Below are 22,782 nucleotides of genomic sequence, written 5' to 3'. Positions count from 1 at the left end.
TGCCCGGACAGCCAAAGGCTGTCCGGGCATGCTGGGAGTTGTAGTTTTGCAACAGCTGGGGGCACCCTGCTTGGGAAACACTGGTCTATGTAGAGGACAGGAGCTTCTTCAGGGTCCTGTACAGTACACGAAATGTCCTAAAAAAAAAGTAATGGAGTCGCCTTCACCTGGTGTCCAAAGGAGCAGGTAACCCTGGTACAAGTAAAGTGTACAGAACATGTAATACCTCCCTATACTGTAGGGGGCGCTACCAGACATCAGTCAGTGCATACGCTTCAGTAATACAGGGATTTTACCAGTGAATGCTCATTTTGCTTGGTCGGTTCTTCCGGCCATTGACATGTTTCACAGATCTGGATTGTCCGTACATTGTATGTTGAGTCTAGTTTCAACTTATGATGGTCCAGAAAAGACCATTGTATGTTGAAACCATTGTAAGTTGAGGGATCACAGTATTTAGTGACACAATGACACCAAGCCAGAGCTTCTCTTTCTATAAAAATAATCATGTTTTTGCATAATTTAAAGTGATTTATTTGTCATAATAATTCACAGTGTCACCCCAGTGGATGCCTTATTGACTTATGCCTGCAGATGGGCATAATAATGGTATTGAAGCAAACATTGAACAACTTCATGGAGCTTGGTTACCCGTAAGTCACTGTTAACACATGCAAACATTGCATAGACACAGCTATGCCTTCATATGTAGCATTTATTGCAACAACTGCTTGGCTAAATGTTTCAGCTTTTAGGTTCTTTAATCATGTATTTTTTTTACATGAACAATAGTCTTTATGCTCATTGTGCATCATGTTAAATTTAAGTAAAGAAAATTCCAATTATTCAAAATATATTAGTCAAGCTGATGTATTTGCATGTTCATAGGAAAATGCTTCATGGAAAAAAAAAACTCACATTTTCTTTCCCTTGCTTACTGTTTAGGCTAATCCAAAATTGGTGGACACATAGAAGATTAAGGCAAGAACATGGTGTGCATGGGACAGCTAGTTTGCCCCAGTGGGAGAAAGACTATAATTTGCAGCCTATTAATGCTTATGGATTATTTGAAGAATACCTTGAAATGAGTAAGATCTGTTACTTTGTTGTTGGAGGTTGGAATAATAAAAAATGCACATAGGTCCGGTCTTAAATGGGCACTGTCAGATACAAAAACTTTTGATATGTTGTAAAGCATGCAAAACCAATAGGTTTTATAATTGCATTCATTAGAACATTTTCAGTATTTCATACCGAAAAAAACAGTCAAACAACTGCCCCCCCTGCCTGCTTCAACACATACTAGACCTGCTGTGTCCATGTGTCATGGACACACTTCCTTGATTGACAGCTGTGAGTGCAGGGCTCACAGCTGGAGGAAAAATCCTCCCACTGTCAGCTTGTGTCCCGCTACTGTCAGTGAGGACAAGCTGAGAGTTGTAGTTTTGCTAATGCTAGGGGAGATGTGAGCAGACAGCATACTGAGGGAGGGGGCGGAGACCTGCACAGTGAAGCCACGCCCCCTCCCTTTGAGAGGAATTTAGACTAGTTAGCTAAATTAAAGGTGTAATAAAAAAATAAATAAATGTGCTAGAAACATAAAAATTTGATGTACATGGTCAGGAGGTGCTGAGTGATGTATTAAAAAAAATATTTTTTTTGTTGGATCTGACGGGTATGCTTTTAGAGAGCTGCATGGTGTAATGGAAAAGAATGTTGAATTCCCCTTTGTGTCCTCATGGTTGTCTTGTGTGGCAAGTAATAGATTTGGTAGAGCCTGTTTGGCTGTATTTGAATTGTTGAAAAGTTAGTTGATTCATAGTGGCATCTGTAGAGATGGCAATTTAAAGAGGCCCCCGTGTTGTCTCCTGATCTATCTGTTTTTAATACTTGTATTGCCTATAAAATATCAATTCTGGAACAACTTTTCTTATAGATCTGTGTCTCCCAATTTTTGGGACACTATCCAATCATAGCTAACAGCCGTTCACCAGCACTAAAACCAATACAAAGAGTTATAGTGCAGGTGAACCGGATTAAAATAAGAAATAACTTAACCAGATCTGTGTTTTGGTTTTGGAAATAGACCCAATATTAGCCATCATTGCTAATATGTTAATCACCAGCTTTGCACAATGGAGGTGGGACCTGGCATACCCAGCAATCCCCTGTCCTTCTTGTGCTCACATGAACATAGGGTTCTCCCAAAGTATTGATGAGGTGAGCATGCAAATTGGAGTAGAGGGGATGCGGAGTATGCCAGGTCGTGCCTCCATTGTTCAAAGCCAGCGATTAACATATAAGCAAGGGGGGGCTAACAATAGGTCTATCTCTGGAACCAGACCACATATTCAGGAAAGTATTACCTCACTATAATCTGGTTTCATCCACACTATGGGGAAGATTTATTAAAACCAGTGCAGAGGAAAGGTTGACCAGCTACTCATAGCAACCAATCAGAGCTCTTCTTTCATTGGTTGCTATGGCCAACTGGTCAACTTTTTCTCTGTGGGTTAAGTGTGGGGGATAAAAGAACAAGGATTGTTATACAAAGGACCTATTCCATGCTCAGTGGTACAGCTGGCTTGGTTCCGTTATATTGTTGCACAGCCACTTATTAAAGGCATTATTCGGGATTAGAAAAACAGAGCTGATTTCTTCATAAAACAACCTCAAACCAGTCCTTATGTGTGATAGTACAACTTGGCTCCATTCACTTCTATGATACTGAGCTGCAGTACCATAGACAAGTATGGTGCTGTTTGTAGAAAAAATAAGCTCCATTTTTCTATTTCTGGATAACCCTTTAACTTACTCCATTCTGTTTTATAAGGTCACTACACACCTCAGTCCAAAGTTGGCCAAACCTCACGACTTTGATGTGACCAACTGATTTTTTAAAGTTTATGAGGCCTTCTGATTCTACCGAGGCAGATGATGTTGAGCAAGAGAAGAGTCAGGCATGTTGGATTTCAAAAGCCAGACTGTGGGGGTTGTTTAATATTGTGTTCTTGTGCTTTTTTTGTTCTACATTTTTCGCATTTGGAGTTTGTTTGCACAATTTGCAGGTTTTTTTTAGTCTTTTTTTTTTTTTGCTTAGTTCTAAAATCCGTCTTTTTGAACTATGGGTGTTGCTAGACAATTATCTGAAGTTATGGATGCAGTGGTTACGAATTTATGAACTGCATGTATTTTATTTTTGCGAAAGTTTTGCCTTAACTGACACAAAAAAATCTGCAAATCTTGACCACTTCCTGACCAGGTCTAAAAAAGAATACTACTCCTGTCTGTTTGCCAAAAAAAAATAATAATCACCCAGAGCAAAAGAGAGGGAGAGAGAGAGGGAGAGAGAGAGAGGGAGAGAGAGAGAGGGAGAGAGAGAGAGGGAGAGAGAGAGAGGGAGAGGGAGAGAGAGAGGGAGAGAGAGAGAGAGAGAGAGAGGGAGAGGGAGAGAGAGAGGGAGAGGGAGAGAGAGAGAGAATAAGGTAGAGAATAAGAATGTTTAAAGATATAAAAAGTGAAAAATTGAAAAAACGTGCAAAGGAAAAGTAAAGCAGTTGTCCATATGAAACAATCAGATATATTTTTTAAGGTAAAAAAAAGGAATGGTAAAGATGTAAGAAACAATAAGATTGTTAACAATGGCCAACATCTCACAATTTCATGTTCCAACAAAGTGATGATAACAAAATAAAAATAATAAAAGGGGAAAGGTAAAAAAAAAAATTTACTTGTTCAACTAAAACCTCCATCTCTCGGTCACAAAAGTTTTTTTTTCCCTGGCCTGCGGCAAGGTTAACCACTACTCATATGTGAGGGGGACTCTCTTTGCAGACCTTCTTTTAGATATTAATTTGCCTTAAAATTAAAACTAAAAGAAATAAAGCCAAACACACAGACAAACAAGCTCCTCAGAAGCAGGGTAAACATGATCTGAAAGGAGTGGAAGAAAAAGATCTGGGTGCAGAACTGTGCAAAATTTATCATGGTCACTGCGACAATATGACAAATTTGGCGCAGCACTAACAACAAAAACACATCCAGACAAACAACAAAAATGATCTAGCCAAGACCATTATTGATGAATAACCCCCTGTGTTCTTAGGGGGAAAAGCTCTTTTAACTGAGAAAACATGAACAATCTTCTGTGAGGGCCATGTATGTGTATGGAGAGATTGGGAGAGATAGTTGTTGCTCAAACAAGAAACTGGCAGCCAGCACTATTGAAGGTATATGGCCACCTTAACATAGGAAAATTAGTAACTGTTCAATTATTTTAATGTGTAATGTAATAAATGAATTTTTTTAACAGATCATTCGGAAAATGTTTAAACTGTACCTTTTAATAGAACCTTTTCTTAATATTGACCTGAAAGTAAAGCGTAGAGAAATTGAAAAAAAAAGTCTAACTCAAATATTCCTCAATGAGGAATTAGCCAGGGGTGTATGATGGAATTCAGATGCATAATGTGGAACATTTACTATTGCAAAAATGACAGAATTCTGGTGCAATTTGTGTCTAAATATTGACTTTCATAACTCATGCCATCAGTGTTATGTTTTTAGGCACTGTTTACACTTTTTTGAGCCTTGTAAGGCAAAAAAGAGACGTGGCTTTGCAGAAAGGGATGTGAATTAGAGACAAGGGGCATGGCTTGCATGCAACTTCATGCATAAGCCAACGAATATGACAAGACAGTTTAAAGATGCACCGGATTTACCAAATTTGGATTAAAACTAGATTGTCAAGAGTGCAAACTAGTTGTATTGTTCTTGGGTAAACCTAAAAAAGTTGCAGTCAGGAAAGCATAAGGCTCGTGCACATTTATGCTGCCACCTTGAGGTAACATATTTTCCAATAATGCCAAGCTTTCTAGGGAAAAACATTTCCATAATACAGCATGCAATAGACCATTAAACATTTTTTACTTGTTGATTCTTCTGGAACCTGTAAGCAAAATCCCTCTCTGTATCTGTATAAATGTGGTGCCCAGGAAATCACAGATGCAAACCTCATGGATCCGTAATATGGCTGTGTGTGTACAAGGCTTTGTTCAACAGATTTTTACAAAATAAGTTCTTGACAACAAATGATATATATCTATATTAATATTGTTAACTTGCTTTTTTCCTCAGTTCTTCAGTTCGGCTTCACAACCATCTTTGTGGCTGCTTTCCCCCTCGCACCACTCCTTGCCTTACTTAACAATATTATCGAAATCCGTCTTGATGCTTACAAATTTATCAGTCAGTGGAGGAGGCCATTAGCTTCACGAGCCAAGGACATAGGTGAGTGTGATTGACTGTATCATCAATGTGTTATCTAGTATGATTATGGTAAATAGGAATGGGAAGTAGTCGTATTTAATACTTACACAGAGAAGATGCTGTGTCAGGGAAATTGGCGTTGTAAATGGAAATTTGTCAGCCGTGTTTTGCATTGACTTGTTAAGATATGTAGCCTCCAGATTTGCTATGTGGCCGTTTACTTAATAGCTTTGCAATTTATGGCCATCTGCTGCTTGTTTCTACACTATAATTGCCGCCGTTGATGTACTGTAGACAACCATACTTCTTTTATAGTAATTTTCATAGTCTTTTATATTTTAGTGAAAGCAATTTGGAATTGGGTAGATATATGGCGGTTTATAGTTTGCTCCTTTCTACTTAAAGTGTCAGTAAGAGCGAATGTAAAACCTATGTCACGATGCCGGCTGGCAGGTAGTGGATCCTCTGTGCCAGAGAGGGATTGGCGTGGACCGTGCTAGTGGACCGGTTCTAAGCCACTACTGGTTTTCACCAGAGCCCGCCGCAAAGCGGGATGGTCTTGCTGCGGCGGTAGTGACCAGGTCGTATCCACTAGCAACGGCTCACCTCTCTGGCTGCTGAAGATAGGCGCGGTACAAGGGAGTAGGCAGAAGCAAGGTCGGACGTAGCAGAAGGTCGGGGCAGGCAGCAAGGATCGTAGTCAGGGGCAACGGCAGAAGGTCTGGAACACAGGCTAGGAACACACAAGGAACGCTTTCACTGGCACAATGGCAACAAGATCCGGCAGGGAAGTGCAGGGGAAGTGAGGTGATATAGGGAAGTGCACAGGTGCAGACACTAATTGGAATCACTGCGCCAATCAGCGGCGCAGTGGCCCTTTAAATCGCAAAGACCCGGCGCGCGCGCGCCCTAGGGAGCGGGGCCGCGCGCGCCGGGACAGGACCGAGGGAGAGCGAGTCAGGTACGGGAGCCGGGGTGCGCATCGCGAGCGGGCGCTACCCGCATCGCGAATCGCATCCCGGCTGACAGCAGAATCGCAGCGCCCCGGGTCAGTGGATCTGACCGGAGCGCTGCAGCGGAGAGAGTGTAGCGAGCGCTCCGGGGAGGAGCGGGGACCCGGAGCGCTCGGCGTAACAGTACCCCCCCCCCCTTGGGTCTCCCCCTCTTCTTAGGGCCTGAGAACCTGAGGAGCAGACTTTTATCTAGGATGTTGTCCTCAGGTTCCCAGGATCTCTCTTCAGGACCACAACCCTCCCAGTCCACTAAAAAAAAAGTTTTCCCTCTGACCTTTTTAGAGGCTAAGATCTCTTTGACAGAGAAGATGTCCGAGGAGCCGGAAACAGGAGTGGGAGGAACAGATTTGGGAGAAAAACGGTTGAGGATGAGTGGTTTAAGAAGAGAGACGTGAAAGGCATTAGGGATACGAAGAGAAGGAGGAAGAAGAAGTTTGTAAGAGACAGGATTAATTTGACACAAAATTTTGAAAGGACCAAGATAGCGTGGTCCCAATTTGTAGCTAGGGACACGGAAGCGGACATATTTAGCGGAGAGCCATACCTTGTCTCCAGGGGAAAAAACGGGAGGAGCTCTTCTTTTCTTATCCGCGAACCTCTTCATGCGTGAAGAAGCCTGTAAGAGAGAATTTTGGGTCTCTCTCCATATAATGGAAAGGTCACGAGAAATTTCATCCACAGCGGGCAGACCAGAGGGCAAGGGGGTAGGGAGGGGGGGAAGAGGGTGACGGCCGTACACCACGAAAAATGGGGATTTGGAGGAAGATTCAGAGACCCTGAAGTTATACGAGAATTCGGCCCATGGAAGGAGATCTGCCCGGTCATCCTGGCGGGAGGAAACAAAATGTCGCAAATAATCACCCAAGATCTGGTTAATTCTTTCTACTTGTCCATTGGACTGGGGATGATATGCAGAAGAAAAATTTAATTTAATCTTGAGTTGTTTACAGAGAGCCCTCCAGAATTTAGACACGAATTGGACACCTCTATCCGAGACAATCTGCGTAGGCAACCCGTGAAGACGAAAAATGTGTACAAAAAATTGTTTAGCCAACTGAGGCGCAGAAGGAAGACCAGGAAGAGGGATGAAATGTGCCATTTTGGAGAATCGATCAACGACCACCCAAATAACAGTGTTGCCACGGGAAGGGGGTAAATCAGTAATAAAATCCATACCAATCAGAGACCAAGGCTGTTCGGGGACAGGCAGAGGATGAAGAAAACCAGCGGGCTTCTGGCGAGGAGTCTTATCCCGGGCACAGATAGTGCAGGCTCGCACAAAGTCCACAACATCCGTCTCCAGAGTCGGCCACCAATAGAAGCGGGAGATGAGTTGCACAGATTTCTTGATGCCCGCATGACCTGCGAGATGGGAGGAGTGACCCCATTTGAGGATTCCGAGGCGTTGGCGTATAGAAACAAAGGTCTTTCCTGGAGGAGTCTGCCTGATGGAGGCAGGAGAAGTGGAGATCAGGCAGTCAGGTGGAATGATGTGTTGCGGAGAGAGTTCAACTTCTGAGGCATCCGAGGAACGAGAGAGAGCATCGGCCCTAATGTTCTTATCGGCAGGACGAAAGTGAATCTCAAAATTAAATCGGGCAAAGAACAGAGACCACCGGGCCTGGCGAGGATTCAGCCGTTGGGCAGACTGGAGGTAGGAGAGGTTCTTGTGGTCGGTGTAGATAATAACAGGAAAACTTGATCCCTCCAGCAGATGCCTCCATTCCTCAAGTGCTAATTTAATGGCTAGAAGCTCTCGATCCCCGATGGAGTAGTTCCTCTCCGCTGGAGAGAAGGTCCTAGAGAAAAAACCACAAGTGACAGCATGCCCGGAAGAATTTTTTTGTAGAAGAACAGCTCCAGCTCCCACTGAGGAGGCATCAACCTCCAATAGGAAGGGTTTGGAAGGGTCAGGTCTGGAGAGCACGGGAGCCGAAGAAAAGGCAGACTTGAGTCGTTTAAAGGCGTCTTCTGCTTGAGGAGGCCAGGACTTGGGATCAGCATTTTTTTTGGTTAAAGCCACGATAGGAGCCACAATGGTAGAAAAATGTGGAATAAATTGCCTGTAATAATTGGCGAACCCCAAAAAGCGTTGGATAGCACGGAGTCCGGAGGGGCGTGGCCAACCTAAGACGGCAGAGAGTTTGTCTGGATCCATCTGTAGTCCCTGGCCAGAGACCAAATATCCTAGAAAAGGAAGAGATTGGCATTCAAACAGACATTTCTCAATTTTGGCATAGAGTTGATTGTCACGAAGTCTCTGAAGAACCATACGGACATGCTGGCGGTGTTCTTCTAGATTGGCAGAAAAAATTAGGATATCGTCCAGATATACAACAACACAGGAGTATAACAGATCACGAAAAATTTCATTGACAAAGTCTTGGAAGACGGCAGGGGCGTTGCACAGGCCAAAGGGCATGACCAGATACTCAAAGTGTCCATCTCTGGTGTTAAATGCCGTTTTCCACTCATCCCCCTCTCTGATGCGGATGAGGTTATAGGCGCCTCTTAAGTCCAATTTAGTAAAGATGTGGGCACCTTGGAGGCGATCAAAGAGTTCAGAGATGAGGGGTAAGGGGTAGCGGTTCTTAACCGTGATTTTATTAAGACCGCGGTAGTCAATGCAAGGACGTAGGGAGCCATCTTTTTTGGACACAAAGAAAAATCCGGCTCCGGCAGGAGAGGAGGATTTACGGATAAAGCCCTTTTTTAGATTCTCCTGGACGTATTCAGACATGGCAAGAGTCTCTGGGGCAGAGAGAGGATAAATTCTGCCCCGGGGTGGAGTAGTGCCCGGGAGGAGGTCGATAGGACAATCATAAGGCCTGTGAGGAGGTAGAGTCTCAGCTTGTTTTTTGCAGAAAACATCCGCGAAGTCCATATAGGCCTTAGGGAGACCGGTTACTGGAGGAACCACAGAGTTACGGCAAGGGTTACTGGGAACCGGTTTTAGACAGTTCTTGGAACAAGAGGACCCCCAACTCTTGATCTCCCCAGTGGACCAATCCAGGGTTGGGGAATGAAGTTGAAGCCAGGGAAGTCCAAGGAGAATTTCCGAGGTGCAATTGGGGAGGACCAAAAGTTCAATCCTCTCGTGATGAGATCCGATGCTCATAAGAAGGGGCTCCGTGCGGAAACGTATGGTACAGTCCAATCTTTCATTATTTACACAATTGATGTAGAGGGGTCTGGCGAGACTGGTCACCGGGATGTTGAACCTGTTGACGAGAGAGGCCAAAATAAAATTTCCTGCAGATCCAGAGTCCAAGAAGGCCACAGCAGGGAAGGAGAAGGCAGAGGCAGACATCCGCACAGGCACTGTAAGACGTGGAGAAGCAGAGTAGACATCAAGGACTGTCTCACCTTTGTGCGGAGTCAGCGTACGTCTTTCCAGGCGGGGAGGACGGATAGGACAATCCCTCAGGAAGTGTTCGGTACTAGCACAGTACAGGCAGAGGTTCTCCATATGGCGTCGTGTCCTCTCTTGAGGTGTCAGGCGAGACCGGTCGACCTGCATAGCCTCCACGGCGGAAGGCACAGGAACAGATTGCAGGGGACCAGAGGAGAGAGGAGCCGAGGAGAAGAAACGCCTCGTGCGAACAGAGTCCATATCTTGGCGGAGTTCCTGACGCCTTTCGGAAAAACGCATGTCAATGCGAGTGGCTAGGTGAATAAGTTCATGTAGATTAGCAGGAATTTCTCGTGCGGCCAGAACATCTTTAATGTTGCTGGATAGGCCTTTTTTGAAGGTCGCGCAGAGGGCCTCATTATTCCAGGACAATTCAGAAGCAAGAGTACGGAATTGTACGGCATACTCGCCAACGGAAGAATTACCCTGGACCAGGTTCAACAGGGCAGTCTCAGCAGAAGAGGCTCGGGCAGGTTCCTCAAAGACACTTCGGATTTCCGAGAAGAAGGAGTGTACAGAGGCAGTGACGGGGTCATTGCGGTCCCAGAGCGGTGTGGCCCATGACAGGGCTTTTCCGGACAGAAGGCTGACTACGAAAGCCACCTTAGACCTTTCAGTGGGAAACAGGTCCGACATCATCTCCAGATGCAGGGAACATTGGGAAAGAAAGCCACGGCAAAACTTAGAGTCCCCATCAAATTTATCCGGCAAGGATAGGCGTAACCCAGGAGCGACCACTCGCTGCGGAGGAGGTGCAGGAGCTGGCGGAGGAGATGACTGCTGAAGCTGTGGTAGTAACTGTTGTAGCATAACGGTCAGTTGAGACAGCTGTTGGCCTTGTTGCGCTATCTGTTGTGACTGCTGGGCGACCACCGTGGTGAGGTCAGCGACAACTGGCAGAGGAACTTCAGCGGGATCCATGGCCGGATCTACTGTCACGATGCCGGCTGGCAGGTAGTGGATCCTCTGTGCCAGAGAGGGATTGGCGTGGACCGTGCTAGTGGACCGGTTCTAAGCCACTACTGGTTTTCACCAGAGCCCGCCGCAAAGCGGGATGGTCTTGCTGCGGCGGTAGTGACCAGGTCGTATCCACTAGCAACGGCTCACCTCTCTGGCTGCTGAAGATAGGCGCGGTACAAGGGAGTAGGCAGAAGCAAGGTCGGACGTAGCAGAAGGTCGGGGCAGGCAGCAAGGATCGTAGTCAGGGGCAACGGCAGAAGGTCTGGAACACAGGCTAGGAACACACAAGGAACGCTTTCACTGGCACAATGGCAACAAGATCCGGCAGGGAAGTGCAGGGGAAGTGAGGTGATATAGGGAAGTGCACAGGTGCAGACACTAATTGGAATCACTGCGCCAATCAGCGGCGCAGTGGCCCTTTAAATCGCAAAGACCCGGCGCGCGCGCGCCCTAGGGAGCGGGGCCGCGCGCGCCGGGACAGGACCGAGGGAGAGCGAGTCAGGTACGGGAGCCGGGGTGCGCATCGCGAGCGGGCGCTACCCGCATCGCGAATCGCATCCCGGCTGACAGCAGAATCGCAGCGCCCCGGGTCAGTGGATCTGACCGGAGCGCTGCAGCGGAGAGAGTGTAGCGAGCGCTCCGGGGAGGAGCGGGGACCCGGAGCGCTCGGCGTAACAACCTAGTATCTAAATTTCTCTCTCTATTGAGGACCATTAAATATAATCTCTGTGAATCAATTCTTATTTTCTTAGGTATCTGGTATGGGATTCTAGAAGGTATCGGGATTCTATCTGTTATCACCAATGCATTTGTCATAGCTGTTACCTCAGACTTCATCCCTCGACTGGTATACGCCTATAAGTATGGACCTTGTGCTGGTCAAGGACAAGCTGGACAAAAGTATAGTCATGTTTTCTCATATTTTGTATATCAATGTATTGAAGAGCCATGCAAATTACATTCTAACATGTCATTTCACCTTGGAATAGTGTCTCTCAGCATCATTATGTCTCCTCTTAACCAGCATACCATACTGACTTACATTGCTGTAATAATAGACAAGCTGTTATAACAGTTTTATTTGAAGTGGAGTTATATTGTACCCTGTGGTATGCTTTTAGGGAATGTAGAAACACTTAGAGGTAGCAGAATCATAGATTGATGGATGAGAGTTGCAGCCAAAGCAGTATTTACAGCTCATACATTTTGTGTGACAATACCTTAAGGTTACATTCACACGTACCATGTTTGTTGCAAATCTGATGCTGCAGATTTAATGCTTCGGATTTCATGCCGCAGAAATCATGACTGGGGGCAGGGAGAAGTGAACCCTAAGCTGTCCCTAAAAACACTCACCCTGCCTACTTGCCCATCCACCCTAAATGATGGATTGACAACTGGGCGCCGGTCTCTTCCTGCGCTAAAGTGCAATGGCGTCAAGGTCAACAAAATAAACTATACTGTACATAGTCGGGGACAGGTCAGAAACTTAACAGGAATAAAACCAACAACCAGATAAACCAGGAAGGAAATAAATACTAACAAAGGATATAGCATACTAACATACAGTTCAGAAACCGGAATCAAGATAAATGGCAGATATTAATAAATGAACTAGATATGGAATAAATATACAGCAGACAAACCAGGAGATGGGTCAGGAAATATGGGTCAGGAAATATAGAACTAAATGGGTCAGGAAATATAGAACACAGTTCACAATGGACACAGAACAAAGAACACTCTACACAAACAGATACAAGTTCAGAGGAAACAGATCAGTGTTAAAGTACAGAAGACACTAAAACAGACAAAAGCAAGGTGCATAATAAACCAGTTATGGTCATAGTAAAGCACTAATCACTGGCCACCAGTTCCAGCAGAGCTCGGGTTTACATAACCCCTACCAGGCTGTCATAGACTAAGAGCATTAACTCATCCCTAGCTAGGGAGAATAGCACAGAAAACTGTTCAAACACAATCTAGTGTCTGAACAGACCCCAAAACAGAAAAATACAAAAACACAGAAAACAGACCTTACAGCAGATCTGATGCAGTCTTCACCCATTTAGCTACATTGACTCACACAGCATCAAATCTGTAGCAAACATAGTATGTGTGAATGTACCTAAAGGGGTTGTCCAGATAGAAGAGATTTTATCCTTCCTCACTTCCTGGTAAAATGATTCAAGTTGTAGGTTACCAAAAACAATGTACACATTGGTTATCCTTTTCGTTTTCTGTTTCAATGTTTTTGTTATTATTAAGGTGATCAAAAATGAATAAGCATACAAAACGTATAACGTCAGCAGTACACATTATGCCAACTGTAAAGAATTATAAACTTATCCTTTTCTTTTTCTTCTGCTAAGGTGTATGGTTGGCTATGTAAATGCCAGCCTTTCTGTCTTCCAAGTCACTGATTTTGAAAATAGATCAGATTCTGAATTTTATGTAAGACGATTTAATGGATCTCCTGTAAGATATTGCCGGTAAGGCTAATGGATTTTTTTGCAAAACATATCTGGACAAAATTTTCCTATTCCTTTTTTCCCTTGTAGTTGTTTGTGTTTAACTCTATTCTTAAATAGTAAGCAATATTCTGTATTTTGAAGGTACCGGGACTACAGAGATCCACCACATGCTACTGAGCCCTATGCTTATACTCTACAGTTTTGGCATGTATTAGCTGCACGCTTAGCTTTTATCATTGTATTTGAGGTAAGACACTTTAACCCATGACTCCTAACCTTTTATTTTCCCTATTATCACCATTTTTGGGACTGATCATACTTTTGTTTACACCATTTGGTGTATCATTTTGTTAACTAAAAGGTAATTTCAAGCATGACTGTAAAGTTATATGGTCCTGTCCCCACTAGTTGTCCTACTTCCCTGCCTCTTCATTTTCCCAAGTATTTGGACAGATAATTCAGATTTAGAGCCGCATTCACTTAAGACTATGCCATAGATTACACTTTTGAGTCTGAAAAAAATGTCTGTTTGGGAAGTAGAGCGAGCATACTCACTAGTAGATTATCTATGGTTAATTCAAGTAAATGGCCACAGGATATACAGCATTAGAAAACCTATGTGTCAGTATCCCAGCATGTACTTCAGACATTGCCCTGAAATGTGATGTAATGTGAATTTTTATACTTGTATTTCTTTAAAAAATTCTAAGCTGTCTTTAGAAAAAATTAAGGGGCCATTAAAAAAAAAAAAAAAAAAAGAAACTACACTGGAAATTATTTTCTTTTAGGAACACAGAGCTCTCTGCTGACATCACGAGCACAGTGATCTCTGCTGACATATCTGTCCATTTTAAGAACTGTCCAGAGTAGGAGAAAATCCCCATAGCAAACATATGCTGCTCTGGACAGTTTCTAAAATGGACAGAGATGTCAGCAGAGAGCACTGTGCTCGTGATTCAGCAGAGAGCTCTGTGTTCCAAAAAGAAAATAATTTCATCTGTAGTATTCAGCAGCTAATAAGTACTGGAAGGATTAAGATTTTGTTAGTAGAAGTAATTTACAAATCTGTTTAACTTTCGGGCACCAGTTGATAAAAAAAATAAATAAAATAAAATAAAGTTTTCCACCGTAGTACCCTTTTTTAAATATGTTGTAGTACTTATGTACTACAGCATATCTCTAATATACTTTCATAATTTTTTTTATCATTAAAATAGTGTAATTTACATTTAAAAACCGGCCACTAGGGGTCTCCCTCCTCCTGGCCGCCTGCAGCCTGACATGACGTCACTAGTGAATTAGGACCGATGCCGATCGGGCAATCGGTCCAAATTCAGCCAGCCTGTGCTCGCTCCCTGCCTGTCAATCAGACAGGTGGGAGCGAGCGCTGAGAACAGAGGATGTGCGCATTGGCTCTCTAGCCTGGTTCGGGGGACTGAGAGCGGGGTTCAGAGGGGAGACTGAGAGCGGGGTTCAGAGGGGAGACTGAGAGCAGGGTTCGGGGGGGGACTGAGAGCGGGGTTTGGGGTGGGGATGGGGACTGAGAGCGGGGTTTGGGGGGGGACAGGGACTGAGAGCGGGGTTCGGGGGGGACAGGGACCGAGAGCGGGGTTCGGGGAGGGGGACGGGGACTGAGAGCGGGGTTCAGGGAGGGGGACGGGGACTGAGAGCGGGGTTCAGGGAGGGGGACAGGGACTGAGAGCAGGGTTCGGGGGGGACTGAGAGCCTGCCTGTCTACCTGGTAAGTGAGCACACTACCAGGTAGACAAAAAGGCATTTCTCAGATAGTAAAAAAAAGATTTAATAGACAATATTAAAGTATGTATTGGATACTATATAAGTCATACCACATATTTTATGTATTGCAGCATCTTGTCTTTTGCATAAAGAATTTGATTTCCTACCTGATACCAGACCTTCCAAAAGACTTGCGGGATCGAATGCGGAGAGAAAAATATCTTATACAAGAAATGATGTATGAAGCGGAACTTGAAAGAGTGCAGAAAGAAAAGAAAGAAAGGGAGAAAAATGGAAAATGTCAACATAATGAGTGGCCCTAATTTTGAAAAAGGTGAAAAAATGTTATAGATGGATGGTCCATAAAAACTACTATGACATACTTGGGGTAGGGAGTTGTATTAGAATCTGCCAAACATTAGCGGTGATTGCTTTTAGGAACTCCTTTTTAATGTATCTTTAAGTCATTATCTTTCACATCACACTGAACCTAATTCCCTCCCCCTTTAGCCCCACATTTACACCCCTTGAGCATTATTGACATCCCCCTCAACCTTACATTCTCACGCTCTTAGCCCCACATTCACACCACCTGAGCATAAATCACGTCCCCTTCAGCCTCACATTCACACCCCTGAGCCTGATTCACGCTCCCTCAGCCTCACATTCACACCCCTGAGCATAGTTCACATCCCCCTCAGCCTCACATTTACGCCCCCTGAGTATAATTCACATCCCCTTCAGCCTCACATTCACACCCCTGAGCCCGATTCACGCTCCCTCAGCCTCACATTCACACACCCCTGAGCATAGTTCACATCCCCCTCAGCCTCACATTTACGCCCCCTGAGTATGATTCACGTCCCCTTCAGCCTCACATTCACACCCCTGAGCCTGATTCACGTCCCCTTCAGCCTCACATTCACACCCCTGAGCCTGATTCACGCTTCCTCAGCCTCACATTCACACCCCTGAGCATAGATCACATCCCCCTCAGCCTCACATCTACACCTTCTGAGTATAATTCATGTCCCCTCAGCATGGCATTCATATCCCTGAGCCTGATTCGCGCTCCCTGAGCCTCACATTCACACCCCCAAGCATAATTCATACCCCCCCTCAGCTTTATGTTCACACCCCCTTGAACCTAGCATTCATATCTCCTCTCTGACTAGTCAAGAAAAAGTGCAGACATTCAACTTAATAGTAAAAATGTATATATTTTGGAACCCGAGATCCTAGCAACATAATAAAAGCAGCTTTGGAGCTAGAGCAGTAGAGGCAACAAATTTTATTTTATTTTTCAAAAATGACCATGACTGTGACTATGATGTCCTCTTTAACACTACAACATTGTGTGTCACCTCACTAGAGCACCCTGGTCATCCCCTGGTATAAGACAACATATTTAGCTAGTAGATCATAAAGGCAGAATTACTGGAGTGCTGCACAGCCACTGGTTACCTACTTACCAAATTCTAGTAACCACTTAGTATTGTCCTGCTGATGATCAGTGGCGAATGTCCAATGATGGATCCTATAGCCATAATCCAAATGTACCTTATCCCTTAACAACGCAGTTCATCCTACCTCAATAAATTAGTAGCATAGTTCATTATTTTCTGACTGGAGCCAGTGGTTTGATATTACCTTTGTAGTTTAATACAGTATATAGGCAATTGTCAACTTACTATGTCCCTCCACTGTATTCTCTTTTTGGTAACTCAGGAAAGTGAAAATGTTTCCTTGTGGTTAATCTCACTTCACTATCTGGTAGTATAGTGAATATACAGTTCCTGAGACCAGCTCTATATTGATGCCTATACTATTATTTCATATAGACGTGATCAAGTGATGTTCCCATCATTTTTGTAATGGATGTTTCTGGCTGTGGTTCTGTTTGTAGTTCCAATTCCTCCTGTCTTCAGCTGCTGCAACACTTATTGCCATGACAATACCCAGCTCAATCAGGAGGCATGGACTACTAACCAATGGTATACTGCCTTGGCATCCACACCCTGTAGAGTTGGGCTATATATATCTCAGTTGTTCTCTGTATGTTGTCTGTGATAGAAATATTTCTCCTACTATCCACTAACTCCTCACCTGCATTTATTATTCTGAACTCTGGTTTTCCTTACCTTTGGCTTGTTCTTAGACTGTCCCTTTGCTTAGTGTTTTGGTACTGCAAACTTTCTGGTTTTGACTCTGGCCCATTGACTCTACTTTGTTTGTCTGTTTTGTCAGTTTACTGTTATCTGTTTTATGCTCCCTGATTCGTGCTTTGGTTTAACCTGTTGTGTCCCAAACTGTTCGCTGACCTCTATACTGTGTTTGCTTTATCATTTTGACATCGCTACACCCTGCATCTTACCCAGAGCAGGGACTGCCACCCAGTTAAGGATCTGTCATTTAGGGTGGATATTCATATAGGCAGGGAAAGTGGCTGTGGAAAAGCTCAGGGCTGCACATATTTCTGCCCAACATGACAGATATGCCATCAATATGTAAAAGGTGTTGGTCTCACCTTTAGGAAAACCAGAGTCTCATGATTGATATAGCTGATTTACAGGCCCACACCTTTCATACATTCAAAGTGAGAAGCTTTGCATACATGGTCAACTTTAGATGCTATAAAAAATGTTATTGCACCATGCAAGTCTGACATAGAAATGAACTAATGTTTATAAATACCAGCAAACAAAAATGAAAGCATGAATGTGTTTGTGGTGAAATTTCTTCCCCCTTCAGTTTAGAATAATTTTTGACAGCCACAATAAAGGCCTAATAATGCCCCCGAAGTGCAGTGTTACTGATCGACGATCGTATAGATCAGTGCTCGTTTACCTTATCTATTGCAAGGTTTGATCATCGCATGGGGAGGGACGGACGAACGACTGCTGGATCATTTATGCATTATTTTGCTTCCATCATTTATCAGCTGCACATTCACTATTACACAGGGAGATGTGCAATTGATGGAAGGTGTTTTTCTTCTAGCATTTCAGAATAAAGCAATCAGCTGACGCACTAGCGTTTGCTTGTTTGTCAGCCAAACAGGCCGCTATCACAATGTGTGATAGTAGCAGTGATCAGCTGACAATCGCTATCTGTAATAGGGCCCTGACTCTCACTGAGTCCCATAATTATTGTACAACCAAACCTACAAAAAGACAAGGGCCCCAAAACACAAGAAAGTATGCAACACTATATAACCAGAAAGACTTTGTTCAGAAAAAATTGCTTTAAAACATCATATAAAGGAGATGGCGACAGTGAAAGGAAAACAGATTGGCAGCTGGGAAGAAGAAGAAGATCTTGTCAAGGGTTTTGTTGCAGGATCTGGTTTGTATGAGGTTGCGCTTGTTTACATATGTAATGCATATTTTTGTACTGAGGGATATCTGTCTGGAAGCTGCCTTCTTGCCTATAAAGCCTGACAATATATAAATGATTGTTCCTGATACGCACCCAGCTACCAACCATTTCATTGTGCATTTGCCATCTTCTTTTTTTATGTTTTAATGCTATGTTTCATGAATAAAGTATTTTATTATAAGGTAGTAATAATATTAATATTTTTTTATGTAGCACCAGCAGATTCTGTACCACTTTACAATTTTGGGGGTACAAATAAAAACAAGTATCAGACATTAAAATATTACACACTAAATATTGAAACAAGGAAGAAGTGAGGGCCCTGTAAACGAGAGCTTACAGACTATGAGGAATGGAGTTGGGACAAAAGGCAAAAAGTGATTTATTAATACAGGGTTTAGCCATGTTTTATAAATAGGGTTTATAAAGTGCATTAACCATGCTCTATGCACTTTAGACATTCAAAATGTTTGACTGTCTAAAGCAGGGGTCCTCAACCTATGGCCCGCAGGCCACATGCGGCCCGCCGAGGACATTTATCTGGCCCGCCGCTGCCTGGGACATCCCTGTGTCCCGAAAGATGTTTTCGGGACACAGGGATGCGCTCTCGGAGACCCTGCGTTTACTTTAAAAACACAGGGGCTGCCGGGAAGGTGGCGCACTCAGGGACGTCACTGACGCCGTGCGTGCGCCCATAGCAATGGAGCGCGGAGGAGTGGGGCAGCGATGAGGACGTGCGCTGGCCAGCTAGGTAAGTGTTACCAGCGGCACGTCAGCTTCGGTGCTCCGACCACCGCTCCTTCGGTCCCGGGACTTACTGCTATGTCCGGCCCGGAGGAGTGGTGGTCGGAGCACTGAAGTGAGGCAGAACACAGGCATACAGCCTCCAACCATACACTGTATGGCTGGAGGCTGTATGTCTGTGGGGGAACATACTGCACCTAATTTGGGGGATCTATACTGCACTTAATTTGGGGGACCTATACTGCACTTAATTTGGGGGATCTATACTGCACCCAATATGGGGGAACTATACTGCACCTAATGTGGGGAGCTATACTGCACCTAATGTGGGGAGCTATACTGCACCTAATGTGGGGGAGCTATACTGCACCTAATGTGGGGGAGCTATACTGCACCTAATGTGGGGAGCTATACTGCACCTAATGTGGGGGAACATGCTGCACCTAATGTGAGGAACTATACTGCACCTAATGTGGGGGAACTATACTGCACCTAATGTGGAGGAACTATACTGCACCTAATGTGGGGAGCTATACTGCACCTAATTTGGGGAACTATACTGCACCTAATGTAGGAGATCTATACTGCACCTAATGTGGGGGAACATGCTGCACCTAATGTGGGGAGCTATACTGCACCTAATGTGGGGTAACATTATACTGCACCCAATGTGGGGGAACATTATACTGCACCTAATGTGGGGGAACATTATACTGCACCTAATGTGGGGAACATTATACTGCACCTAATGTGGGGGAACATTATACTGCACCTAATGTGGGGGAACATTATACTGCACCTAATGTGGGGGAACATTATACTGCACCTAATGTGGGGGAACATTATACTGCACCTAATGTGGGGGAACATTATACTACACCTAATGTGGGGGAACATTATACTGCACCTAATGTGGGGAGCTATACTGCACCTAATGTGGGGGAACATTATACTGCACCTAATGTGGGGACTATACTGCACCTAATGTGGGGGAACATTATACCGCACCTAATGTGGGGGAACATTGTACTGCACCTAATGTGGGGAGCTATACTGCACCTAATGTGGGGAAACATTATACTGCACCTAATGTGGGGAGCTATACTGCACCTAATGTGGGGGAACATTATACTGCACCTAATGTGGGGAGCTATATTGCACCTAATGTGGGGGAACTGTACTGCACCTAATGTGGGGGAACTGTACTGCCCCTAATGTGGGGGAACTGTACTGCCCCTAATGTGGGGAAACTGTACTGCACCTAATGTGAGGGAAATGTACTGCACCTAATGTGGGGGGACTATACTGCACCTAATGTGGGGGGACTATATTGCACCTAATGTGGGGGAATTGTACTGCACCTAATGTGGGGGAATTGTACTGCACCTAATGTGGGGAATTGTACTGCACCTAATGTGGGGGAATTGTACTGCACCTAATGTGGGGGAATTGTACTGCACCTAATGTGGGGGAACTGTACTGCCAACCCTAATGTGGGGGAACTGTACTGCCAAACCTAATGTGGGGGAACTACAACCTAATGTGGGGGGATCTATACTGCCAACCTAATGTGGGGGGAACTGTGCTGCGTACTTAAAGTGGTAGTCCACTAATAAGATATATAAGTGTGCATAGGAATTTGTTCATGTTTTGATATCTATAGTCCGGCCCTCCAACGGTCTGAGGGACCATGAACTGGCCCCCCGTTTAAAAAGTTTGAGGACCCCTGATATCTTCAAGACCTAGAGGTCTCAAAAGGGGGTCAAAGTGATGGTAGGGGAGACCTATTAAGGGATGTTATAGTCCTTCTTAGAGAGATGCTCTTTAGGATACATTTAAAACTGTGGATGTTGGGTATAAGTCTGAGGGTTGGGCATCACCTTTTAGAGAAGCAAAGTCTTGGAGACGGGAGTGAGAGGTTCGGCTTATGGAAGATGTTTATTTCAGATCATAAGCAGAGCGGAGAGAACGTGAAGTGATGGCAGACTGAGAAGAGGAGATGTAAGGGAGGTGCGGCACTGTGGAAAGCTTTGAGGTTGAGAGTGAGGATTTTAGAATGGATTCCGGACTGAATGGGGGAACCAGTAATGTGACTGACACAGAGCGTATTTTGGAGATGTTCTTGAGGTGCGGGTGACAAGGACATTAAAGGACTGAAAGCTAGATACCTAGCATGACTCCAAGACAGTGGGCTTACTGCCTGAGCGTTATGGTAGTACCATACACGAAGATGGAAATGTCTGGTTTAGGTAGATTAGTAGATAAAGAAAATACGTAAAGAAGATAAAGAAAATAAGTTCAGTTTTAGTTACAGATATAGAAATAAAGACAACAGAGAAACAGTCACTGGTATTTTTTTGATAGTAGTGCAGGGGTGATGTCACGGGAAGAGGTATAGAGTTGTGTATCCTCCATGTAGAGATGGTACTGGAAACCAAATCTGCTGATCATTTTTTCCAATGGGAGCTGTATAAGGAGAAAAGAGGAGAGGGCTCAAGACTGATCCCTGAGGAGCTGGAAAATAAGACACTGAGGAAGCTGACAGAGAGGTAGGAAGAAAACCAGGCAAGAGCAGAGTCCTTAAGACCAATGGAGCAGAGATGAGGAGTATTGTGTTTTTTCTTGTGCTTTGGGGACCCCCGTCTTTTTGCAGGTCAGGGAATACTTGAACGTATAGATTAATGATATTATATTTATGGAAATATATATAGGGATGTTCCACCTACTTACAGATTTGTAGATACACAAATCAATACTACTGACACCATCAGACATAATTACATAACAAGAGGCATAATATGAGATATTTACAATTCCATTTTGAACACTTTGGAACTTTACTTTTACTAACTGGTATCCCTTGCTTTTTCTTACAGAGAAGGATTTTCGGTACAGTTGCACTATTTTACATCCTATTGCATGGAAACAAGATAGAAGGCTGCAGCTCAGCATAGGTGCCCAGCAACAGATCTACTGTGAAACCATTTTGCAATGTGAAATTGCTAATTCCACAGCGAGCATGTGGTCACTGGAAGACATCATCAGCTTTTTAAAGTCCACCTATAAAATGGATACAGACAGTCTTATTCCTTTTTTTTACCATCATTTTCTTCTTAGCTTCATTTTTGTTAATCAGAAGTGAATTAACTCTTCCAAAATGTAACTTTTAGGTTATCTTCCATTGGATCACCAAACCTGGAACTGCAAACTTGTTTACAGCGCAACACTTTTTTGTACTTCAGATCTTTCTGAGGAAAGTTTCTATATTATTGTACATCCTATGTAAATGTAAATAAGTGTATATAGTTCAAAGAGCGTCATTATTTGTACATAGCCAAAACTACACAGAATGTTCAATTTTCAATCTTTAAATGAAGGTTCTTAGGGGACAAAACTACATTTTATGCTTGTACAATGTGATGCAATAAACTGGAATATGCACCTAAACAGCTTATGGTTTATAGTATTTTCTGTCCCACATGTACTAACTAGTTTTGTTTGCCAGTCCATTTCTCATGTACAGTGATCCCTCAACTTACAATGGCCTCAACATACAATAGTTTCAACATACAATGGTCTTTTCTGGACCATTGTAACTTGAAACCAGACTCAACATACAATGCTATGGAATCTGCTAAACATGTCAATGGCTGGAAGAAACGACCAATCAGAATGGGAATTCACTGGTAAAAACCTTGTATTCCTAAAGTGCACGCACTGACTGGTTTCTGGTAGCGCCCCCTACAGTACAGGGAGGTATTACATGTTCTGTACTGCTTTTAACCTGTGCCAGGGT

The 22,782-nt window shown here is 43.9% G+C and overlaps 1 protein-coding gene across 4 annotated transcripts in view; it reads left to right on the top strand.

The window, feature by feature from the left end:
* ANO4 (anoctamin 4) overlaps positions 1–22,422 on the top strand; it is a 174,161-nt gene extending 151,739 nt beyond the window's left edge. For all 4 annotated transcript variants that reach the window (XM_056574597.1, XM_056574595.1, XM_056574598.1 and 1 more), the window contains 8 exons: positions 556–653; positions 946–1,088; positions 5,137–5,289; positions 11,406–11,553; positions 13,026–13,145; positions 13,269–13,374; positions 14,996–15,198; positions 21,863–22,422. In XM_056574597.1, the coding sequence (XP_056430572.1) occupies positions 556–653; positions 946–1,088; positions 5,137–5,289; positions 11,406–11,553; positions 13,026–13,145; positions 13,269–13,374; positions 14,996–15,187 (960 nt within the window). In that variant the 3' untranslated portion in view covers positions 15,188–15,198; positions 21,863–22,422. The remainder of the gene's footprint in view (positions 1–555; positions 654–945; positions 1,089–5,136; positions 5,290–11,405; positions 11,554–13,025; positions 13,146–13,268; positions 13,375–14,995; positions 15,199–21,862) is intronic.
* Positions 22,423–22,782: the final 360 nt, after the last annotated feature.

This window comes from Hyla sarda, chromosome 4 (genome assembly GCF_029499605.1).
Source record: "Hyla sarda isolate aHylSar1 chromosome 4, aHylSar1.hap1, whole genome shotgun sequence".
NCBI lineage: Eukaryota > Metazoa > Chordata > Amphibia > Anura > Hylidae > Hyla > Hyla sarda.
The sequence above is the reverse complement of the archived record's forward strand: the minus strand, read 5'-3'. Positions and strand labels throughout refer to the sequence as shown.